The sequence below is a fragment of the Gossypium raimondii genome, chromosome 9 (assembly GCF_025698545.1).
Source record: "Gossypium raimondii isolate GPD5lz chromosome 9, ASM2569854v1, whole genome shotgun sequence".
Lineage (NCBI taxonomy): Eukaryota > Viridiplantae > Streptophyta > Magnoliopsida > Malvales > Malvaceae > Gossypium > Gossypium raimondii.
In genome coordinates this window covers 39,571,048-39,582,040 of record NC_068573.1, presented here as the reverse complement: position 1 = coordinate 39,582,040, position 10,993 = coordinate 39,571,048, and the positions used below count along the sequence as shown (strand labels likewise).

General features: G+C 34.2%; 1 protein-coding gene and 1 pseudogene across 1 annotated transcript; one reads left to right on the top strand and one right to left on the bottom strand.

Annotated features, from left to right (window-relative positions):
- Positions 1 to 3,735: 3,735 nt before the first annotated feature.
- LOC105797941 (dof zinc finger protein DOF3.5) lies at positions 3,736 to 4,580 on the bottom strand. Its single transcript, XM_012627808.2, is given in 2 exon segments — positions 3,736 to 4,559; positions 4,562 to 4,580. Coding segments are annotated over 2 exon segments (843 nt in total).
- A 2,882-nt stretch (positions 4,581 to 7,462) lies between these two features.
- On the top strand, positions 7,463 to 9,361 carry LOC105797700 (L-type lectin-domain containing receptor kinase IX.1-like; annotated as a pseudogene).
- The last annotated feature ends 1,632 nt before the right edge of the window (positions 9,362 to 10,993 follow it).

The window sequence follows — 10,993 nt, the reverse complement described above, 5'->3', positions numbered from 1 at the left end:
TTGGAGAATAAAAGTTTGAGGGAAAGTAAATAGGAAGAGTAAAATTTTGGAGGAAAAATATTTTAAAAAAAAATTGGAGGGGGAAGGGTTTGGGGTAGATGGGAGGTGGGATGGGAAGGGAATAAAAGTTTTAGGGGAAAAGTGGGAGGGAGTAAAAATTTTGGGAGAAAATAAAAGGTTTTGAGGGTTTTTGGGAGTAAAATTTTGGTGGGAAATGAATTTTGGGTAGATTGGGGGGTTGGGAGGGGAGTAAAAGTTTTGGGGGGAAAGTGGAAAGGAGTAAAAGTTTTGAGGGAAAAGTAAAAAGGTTTAGGAGTTTGAGGTAAAAATGTAAAATATTATAGTTTGATATTCGAATTATTCGAATTATTTGAGTTATTCGAATTTAAAAACTCAACTCGATTCGAACTCGAAATTCGAAAAAAAAATTCGAGTTGATTCAAATAACTCGAATAACTCGATTCGTTTAACTCGAAATTTAAATTTTTTTTTCGATTTTTTCGAGTCGAATCGAGTTTTGCTCACCCCTAACAAAATCTGATTTGATTCTAAAAACTCGATAAAAAATTTAAATTTTGAATTAAATAGTTTGAGTTATTCGAGGTAATCGATTTATTCTGATCAACTCAAATAAAAATTAATTTTTTTGGTTTAACTCAGAATATTAATTACACAATTCGAGTTATCTGAAAATCTGAATAAAAAAAGATAAAATTACTTTGTTTTGATGAATATTTACCTGCCAAGTTAAAAGGCAGAACCATTATATTGTTTATGTAGTTAAATAATCTTATACTTCATTTACTAGTTAAATAATTGATCCATATAAACGTAATATTGAGTATAGATAATAAGATTTGTTAACTCAACTTGACTTAAAATTTTTTGATTCGATTCGATTCGAAAAAAATCAAATTGAGTTCAACTGCTAAAATAGAATTGGTCAACTAAACTAATTCAAAAATATTTTACTCGACTCGATTGAATATTCACCTATAACTACCACAAATTAAAAAAAAAAATTAGCAGCGTAATAAAGACGAATCGTTTGAATTACCTGCATTTATTGTATACTTTTTCAATCAAAAAATAAGAATAATAGGAGAGGGGAACAAACTTTCACGACATGTGTGTACGGTCAATCTCAACGGCTAACGCTAACCCCAAGTACTGGTGCAAGATGGAAGCCAGAAATTGCACGTGGTGGGGGAGTAAGGCTACCATAGGCAGAGACTCACCGACGCCGTCCAACTACTTTTCTCATCCATTTCATGTAATCAGCAATCCTCCACGTCTAAATAAATAAATAAATGTCGACGCTCAACATTATTAGATTAATTCAACCGTACGCCGTCGACCACCGACGCTAATTCAATTAACAAGTTAATTAATTATACAAGTAAAACATTTTTATAAAAAAATGCATTGCTTAAAATAGTAAATAAAATATTACTCTTCAATTATCACGTATATATATATATATATTATTTATTATTTTATAAAATAATTGAGTGTCTTGTAATTTCTTAATTGAATTGAAATTTAGTTAACAAGTGACATTAATTCAATCAATCACTTAATATATAGCCATATTATGACACACTCACAATATGGGTAAAAATAAAATTTTATAAAATTATATTTATAAAATTTTAATATAAATAACAAATGTGTTGAAAATTATATAGGGTTGAATTCAAATCCATATAAACTGATAAAAAACCCAAAATTAATACAATTTACTGCCATTACTCAATTAAATTGGTGTTTAATTGACTCGTGACACCAATCTATAGTATAGATATAGATTTATTTGTCATAAATAACTCTTTTGTACTTAAATATTATAAAAGTTATTAGTAATTAGTAAATAGGTATCTTGAATGTTATTATTTAAAATATTTTTTAAGTCTGATGGGTGTCAAGTTCTATAGATAATACATCTGTTATTTTTTTTAAGCTCAAAATTCTTAATAAATATAAAAAAATCATCAAATATAGATTAAATGACCTCAACACCTTTAAACATCGAGATCCTTTTTAAAACAAATGAGGTAAAAGAAATTCAAGGAGCACTCACCTATTTCTCCAAGCTTTCAAAAATATACCCAAACTTCTTCTTTAACTCAAAAAAGGCCATGCTCCATAGCTATTGTAAACTCCACCTTTTGTCCAATATTTCCTCCACACATAAGCACATATAAACACCAACCAATCGTTGTTTCACGATAGATAACTTATAATATTATATCACCAATTACATAATCCAAGTATAATTATGAACTCAATTCATAGTTTCCTCACCTCTTTCACTTGACGTTTCTACCTTGAAAATCTTATGTTTCATTTTTGCTTCCATTCAAGTATATGTAATTTACGGTAGGTGTAGTTGTAGTAAAGTCTCACTATTGTGTAAGGTAAGTCCCACCATTTTGCTGCAAAAATTCATCTCTTTCCAAGCTTGTTGAATGCTCAAATGGGATCTCTAAATTTCGGTTTTCCTATGGCTTCATTCTCTCCTTACTCTCTTGTCAACTCAAACACTTGCTCAATGTTTTCTCTTTCCTCTTCTTCCATGCAATTTGGTTGGATTTGTGGCTTCATTTACTATTCACACTTAACATGGTATTTGCTACCAAATTCTATCCAACTGACACCTAGCTTTCAACATCTAATGCAGCTTAACTTTTAACATTATTTCAACCCATTATGGTCACCACTTGCCTTAAAAAGTTTGTGGTTTAATTGTCATGCCATAGCTTAAGTAAGTCCCTTTGAATTGATGGTAAAGTTTCCCATTGAGCCCTCTACAAATTATACCAATTACAAGATAATCATTCCTTAATCCTTACTTCACATGCTAATATAACCATCCAAGTCCAGACACTTAGTTGAAGCATAAATATTCCAAAGTTTTATTAATTACCACAGAATTTACTATTTATGACCCAGAATTGTGTCATTACTTGTCATCAAAATCTTTGAACAACACAATATCTTTTTTCGTCGTTTTATATATTTCTAAAATAAACTCAAATACTATATATATATAATTTAAAGATTTAGGATTCATTCAAATATGTGGACTCACCGAACTGATCATGTGAAGCTAGCACGCCAGGATTTTGTTTGTCAATCCCAATGGACTATATAATATATAATCGAGTTATGTAAAGCTAAGATAGTTTTGTTTCCTGGAATTGAGATTTTCAAATTTTGATATACTCGAAGACTGAATCAGATATATTCAAATATAATTATTAAATTGAATTAATTATATCAAGTGCCGGCTAGAAAATTGGAAATTTAAGGCTACGATATATATACATCCCAAGAGGGTTTTGGTAACTTGGCTTATCCATCCCTTTTTCGAAGATGACCTTATGAAATCTTATGTAGCCACTGCACTTTACTGGGTTAGAAGCAAAGAAAATGAGATATTGCCAGTTATGATTGAATCTTCAATCATGTTGAGTACTTACGGACTGCTATTATGTCAGTAGAGTACGCAAATTAAATCTGTACAATAGCTCAAGAATGTACACTTCACCACCGTTGCTGGTGAGTTCATTGCTTTATCACACACAAAAAAAGGGGAACATAAATAATCATAATTTGTTTATATATTATTTCGTCTAATTCTTTTGATCTATACATAAATATTAGAAGAAAAACAAGCAAAAAGAGGGGAGAAAAAAAAATTAACTGATATAACAGACGAGGGTAGTGAAAGCATCAAGTCCTGGTACTGAAAGTATCATCACTAGACAAATCAAATGGACTCCAATTACCAAACAGTAGATTTGGATCTTGAGTTTCAGGTCCTAGAAGTGGCTCCTGAGTTGCCTGCAAGTGCAAGGCATGAGTGATGGAGGAATGAGAATTCGGCCACAGTATCTCTTGGGAAGATAAATCATCACCTGGCAATGGTGGCAATGCATAGTTACTTGTTTCATCACCTGTACATTGTTGAACTCTATCTAGATAGTCTAATCCAGGATGGTATATTTGGTCATTGTTGCTCAAGTGATATTCTGTGGAGAAGTCGGAGTGAGTGAGGCATCCAGTGACACCGTTTTCTTCCGGTAGCTGAAGACTTGATTCCATGTTCGTGTTCGATAAGCTTGGAAACTCCCGAGATGGATCGAACTCCGTCGGCAACTCTGGAACTTCGAAACTGGACTTGTTTTCTGGTTGTTGATTGTTCAGAAAGTTGGCAAAAAGGAGTGCCAAATCGATATGAGAACCGTCAGACATTGAGGAGGAGGTATTGGAGTCGGATAAGGCGTTCACTTTATTATCATAACAAGGAGCACCGTCACTTGACAAACTCTTGTTGCAGGGGGCACCATCAGTTGGCAGCCTTAATAAGGACTTACCTCTTCTGTTTTTGCGGCAGCCGCCTCCGACCGGCACGTTGCGAAGGGAACCTCCTTTGGTCCAATATCTTCGACAGCCTTTGCAAAAGTACCTTGGTTGTGTTAAGCTGTAATTGTTGTAATAACAGAATTTGGTATTGGAAGAGCCACACCTTGGACAATTTGGTGATATCTCCACGTAGGCTTCCATTCTCTCTCCATAAAAAACAGCTTCTAACTCCGTAGCCTTCATCAAGAAAGCCAGCGGCCAAACACACAGTGGGGAGAGTAGGGATAGAGTGGGGTTCAATTGAGAAATAATATTGGTTAAATTAAGTAGAGGGCACACAGGAATGCTTATGGGGCCCTGGAAATGGAGGAGTTTTAGGGAGCAAATGCCTCGAGAGGAGCACACAACCTTCCTTGGTGACCATTCGGAGTTCGAAAATATAATATAATTTAGAAAGGCAAAAAAACAGAAGCACACGGGCAATGCACGTGGGTGGTGTGTTTCTTGAACAAGGAATATCTCTCTGGGATCATGCGCTTCTTGGATCATGTACCCTTTTTGCAGATTTCATGAATGTGCATGTGATGAGAATGTTGAACCAAAGAAATCAAGACACATTTCAGAAAATCACTATCTCTAACCACTTGCTCATTCTATGCATACACTAGAACGCTTACAAGCATGATCCTTGATCGGCCGTGATGCATGAAAAGAGTACGTACATATCTCAAGGTGATCTTTTCAGCCACTACTTTACTGCTGACTGGTTGTTTTATCCACACGTTTATATAGTTAGCGCAGCGATTGATTCTCTTATCTAGAAAACTAAAATATTCTAAATATTTTGATAAAATTCAACTTTGAAGACATTTTAAGTTGATGGTGTCTGCATGTAGTATGCCATACCTGCAACGAATACAAGTAAAAATCTTCACAATCTCATATCATGTAGATGCAGCGGCCTTAACTTTTCCAGTTATGAAATGAGAAGTAACCATGTGTAGAGTATTATAGCAGGCAGCTACGTAGCTAAATTCAAGCATTACATGGTAATTTATGTACGCATCAATGTTTATGCATGTATTTAAGGTGGATGAGATAGAGCAAAGCTTGGAATTTCTGCATCATTTTGAACTTAGATTATACCTAAAGAAAATCCCCTTGAGTTGCCCATTGCACAAACGAAAGTGTAGAAGGGACTATAGATAACTAGACCTGATCAGCACCAGCATAAAATCCGGATGGTGTTCGGATCGTTGGAAAATTTTCTGTCCATCTCTCAAAGAAGACTGCTTTAAGGAAGACTGGAGACTGGAAATTCCCATGTAAAGGACATCCTACAATATTGTTGCTGCTGTATTGCACTATCTGCTTCATGTGATCCAGTATATAAATTTGCCTCATTTTTTTAAAAGCATACAAATCCCGACGAGTATAATATTTCAAAAAAATTAAGATGAAAATCTTGAAAAAAAACAATAAATGCATCTATGGCAATGGATTTGCATTTTTTCTTGCTCCTGTGGACTATCAAATGCCACCCAATTCAGCCAGTGGGTATCTTGGGCTATTGAATAGCTCCACTTGGGCTGGCACGTCCCGAATTCAGATTATCTCAGTTAAGTTTGACAGCTATTCTAATGGAGATTAGGATCCACCAACTCAATAGCGTCAGCTGTTTATGTCTCATGGGATGCTGGCTCAAACAGTGGGAAATTGGCTAACGCTTGGATTACTTACAATGACCTGAGTGTGTTCTGGACATATGATGAAAACCCTGTTTTTATGGGCAACTCTGTTCTTTCTTATGTGTTCGATCTGATGAAAACTCAACCGCAATGGGTTAAAATTGGATTTTCAGCATGTACAGGTCAGTTCATGGAGTGCAACACCATTAAATCATGGAAATTCACTTCGAATTTCAAAACCCGGCAACCAAAGCCTAAATTTTGTCTCTGACATTTATACAAATTTAGCCCCTAAATTTGTTAAATAAAGATAAATTTTGAGAGATATATTTATTATTATACCAATTATCTTTAGTTGATCACTTTGAAAATTAACAAGGATTAAATAACTCAATATTTTTAGAAGGATCAATTCACTCATTAATATCAATATTAAAAGGGACTAAAAGATTTTTACCAAAATTAAATAATTCAGAGATAGTATATACAACACAACAACAATAGATATAAACATAACCCAAAATATACACAACAATTATCATAAAATAAATAATACCAACCCAGCACAAATATAAGAATATATTTAAAATACAACATGAACGTACGGATATATTAAAATTTCTATATACAAGTTGTTAATGCATCAGCACTTAAATATTTAATAACTTAAACAATTATGACCCAAAATATGAATACAATATACACATTTTAATGACTTTTTGGTATAATAAAATTTTGGTCCTTCAACTTTACAAAATATCATTTTAATTCTCCATTTAATTTTCATTTCTTTTAACTTTTAAACTTGTATTTTTTATTAAATCACTCTAAAATGGATAAAAAAAGTTAATGTTTATTACTTTTGTTGACACCACCATTTAATTAATTTTAAAAATTTTAAAAATAAAAATATTCTTTTAATAATTTTAATGATTTTAATTTCTTAAAATGGTTTATTCTAATTTTTTGAAAATTTTAAAAATAATTAATTAAATATTCACATACCATGTGTATGCAACGTTAGCAAAATTAAATAACCATAATTTTTTATTCATTTTGAAATGATTTAATAAGAAAAGAAAGTTTAAAATTTTAAAAAGTGAAACATTTAGGGATATAATGAATTTTGGATGGATACATAAATAACTTTATATGTCATTTACCATTAAGGAGAAAGAAACATTATCATTGTTCTACAAGGAAACTGTCTCTCCTGTGTCTGAATTTCCAAGAAGATATCGTCTCTATCGCTGCATTGTTTCAACAGTTCATTCATCTCTGGCATTGTAGAGGACAACGTTGGCCGCTGGTTTCCTTGTAACACTATTCCAAATAGATTCTATTAATCTCTATTTATATCTGAACCCAGTCTGCTGGTATGAAGAAGAACAAACTACATCCAAACCATGTCTGCAAGTTGTCAGTCTTCCCATCTTAATGCTCATTGCTTTTTTCTTCTCATTTTCGTCCAACTTTTTCTTCCATTTGCGCGTCCAGTATCTTTTGATATAACTAGGTTCCATACTACAACAAATAACATAGCTTACGAAGGTGACGCCCACCCTTCACTTGGAAATCTAGAACTCAACATCGTAGAATATGTATGCCGTGTTGGTTGGGCAACGTACACGGAGCCTATTCGCATATGGGATTCCTCTACCTTGCCGCTTGCAGACTTCACTACCCACTTCTCCTTTACCATCAACACTAGAAATGTGAGTAACTATGGCAATGGATTTGCATTTTTTCTTGCTCCTGTGGACTATCAAATACCACCCAATTCAGCCGGTGGGTATCTTGGGTTATTGAATAGCTCCACTGGGGCTGGCACCTCCCGAACTCAGATTATCACGGTTGAGTTTGACAGCTATTCTAATGGAGATTGGGATCCACCAACGGAACATGTTGGGATCAATAACAACTCGTTGGCGTCAGCTGTTTATGTCCCGTGGAATGCTGGCTCAAACAGTGGGAAATTGGCTAACGCTTGGATTACTTACAATGCCACTACCAAAAACCTGAGTGTGTTCTAGACATATGATGAAAACCCTATTTTTATGGGCAATTCTTCTCTTTCTTATGTGATCGATCTGATGAAAACTCTCCCGCAGTGGGTTAAAATTGGATTTTCAACCGGAACAGGCCAGTTGACGGAGTACAATACCATTAAATCATGGAAATTCACCTCGAATTTAGAAACCAAGCAACCAAAGCCTAGTAAAAAAAAGAGCACAAGAACATATGTGATTGTTCTTGTTCCAGTTTGTGCAGTCGCGTTGTTGCTTGGCCTATTAACAGTTTGGTTCCTGCTGCAGAAAGGGGGCATTAAAGGTTGCCTACGGCAGAAAAATGGAGCACATCTTGATGGAGGAGGTATACCGATAAGATTTGGGTACCAAAAACTATATGAAGCTACCAATGGATTTGCACAAGACAAAAGATTGGGCCGAGGAGGGTCCGCGCATGTTTATAATGGAAAATTGGATGATTATAGCATAGTTGCAGTAAAAAGAATATTTGCCGAGTCCGAGAGTTTTTTTATCAACGAACTTAATGTAATAAGTTGTTTAAAACATGAAAACTTGGTAAGGTTAATCGGTCGGTGTCATGAACAAAGCCAACTGTTACTTGTGTATGAATACATGCCAAACGGCAGCCTTGAGAGCCATCTTCATGGCGAAAAACCAACACTCCCTTGGCATGTAAGGTATAAAATAGCTATAGGATTGGCTTCAGCTCTTCAGTATCTTCATGAAGGCGAAGAGCAGTGTGTTCTCCATAGAGATATCAAATCAGATAATGTGTTGCTAGACCTGGATTTCACAACTAAGCTCTGTGATTTCGGAGTTTTGAAACTCGTGGACCGAGGAGAGAGGACTCAAACAACGATGGTTGTGGGAACACCTGGATACTTAGCACCGGAATATATGCAAGAACAAATAGCTCGCAAAGAAACAGACATGTATAGCTTTGGGATTGTGGCCTTAGAAATTTGCTGTGGGAGAAAGCCTCGAAATGGTGCATTGGTAAGGGTGGTGTGGCAGCTATACCTTGGTGGTATTGTGGTGGAGGCTGCTGATGCAAGGCTAGAGAATTTCGATGCAAATAAAATGAGATGCTTGTTGACTGTGGGGTTATGGTGTACAAACCCTAATCACAGTGAAAGGTCTACTGCAGAACAAGTTCTTAATATTCTTCAGAATGAATCTCCATTGCCGGACCTTCCACCAGATATGTATCCGCCTCCTTTACCTCCCTTAGAAATCGACACGGTAGGTTCAGAGATTCTGGATGGATCAAGATGAAAGAGCTAATTCAAGAATCAACCAAAAATATGATAAAAATGAATCAAAGGTAAGCTAATCATTCAAAACTTGTCTTCTTAACCCCCCAAAATGCTCATAATAACAGCATTTTCATTGCCTTGTTTAATTAACCAAGTTTTCCTTCCATTTGTTCATTCAATTTCGTGGGGCATTACTATGTTGTAAGTCTTGAGTCAAGGTTCCTTTTTGAGAATTAGGTGAACCAACCAACACATTCATTGCTTTGCATGGCCTGCCTGTGTCACGTGCCACCGTGACTATCGCATCAAATTCATCCAATAGAGGTCTATTATTTAGATAAGGATCATTTGGCCTGCAAGAACTGGCCCGATTCAAGAAGCTGTTGGAGAAACCTGTCAAATTGAAGCCTAGTTGGCCGGATAATGCAGATATGGCAACTTAGGCTAATTTGGTAACTAATCTTAGAAGATTGAGGGAATCATATCTTGTAAAGATTAGATTAGATTTGATATGACATATCTTGTAAATCCCTAAAATCAAGGGATATGGTTAATCTCGTCCGTTGATGTAAACGCGTAATAGCCCGATTTTTAGAAATGTTGAAAACAGTGGTAAGAGACCACCAAATTTAGAAAATAAGCTCGTAAATTTTTATTATTTAATAATTACGAGTCAAATATAATTTTTAAGAGATTTTTGAATTAATAATTTGTGTTTTATAAAAATTTATTAAGTCAAGAAATTGAGGAAAAGAGGTATCAAGACCTTGATGTTATAAATCGAGCAGTAAATATTTTTATAAATATTTACGGAGTGTCAATATGGTAGTGTTAAAGTTTCGTCAGAAAATTTTAACGTTTTCGGTAGTCAATTAATTAAAAAGGACTAAATTGAAAAGATGCAAAACTTGCTAAAGTGATTAAATAGCTTAACAATTAAATAAGAAAGGACTAAAAGAATAAATGGACTAACTTAAGTGGCAGAGACGGCATACCGTTAAAAAAATTAAATATTTTTATGTATTTAAGGACAAAATTGGAATTACAATAAAGTTTATGTGGCCAAAATTTATTTTAAGGATTTCAAGATCATGTATTCTTGCAATTTCGGTGGGAAACAGCCATGGAAGAGGGTTTAGAGCTGGTATTCCATATTTTAGCTTCAAGTCAGTGTAATTCTTACTTTTTCCTTGAAATTTTTATATTTTTATATTTTAGTTTCATATGATTTTTGTTATTTTATGATGAAATTGATATGTTAATGGATGTTTAAAGGTGTTTTATTAAAGAATTTTGGATGAAAACATGTTTTAGGGATTAAGTTGAAAAATATTGAAATTGTGGAAAAATTCTGAAATTTCATGGAATCCATGGGTTGTTATTGATATGTATGAGAATTATTAGACTTGGATGAAGGATTAAATTGCAATAATTTCATTTTCCGAGCCTAGGGACGAAATTGTCATGTGTTAAAAGTTTAGGGTCAAAATGGTAATCAATATATTGCAGTAAAACAGTTTTGGGCAGCAGCAGTGTGCCAATTTTGAAAACTCACCAAAAATCGTGGGAATCGAATTAGAAGATGAGTAAAATATGAAATTAAATCTTATTGAGTCTAGTTTCTTATAGAAGAAACGGTGTAAGCAATGGA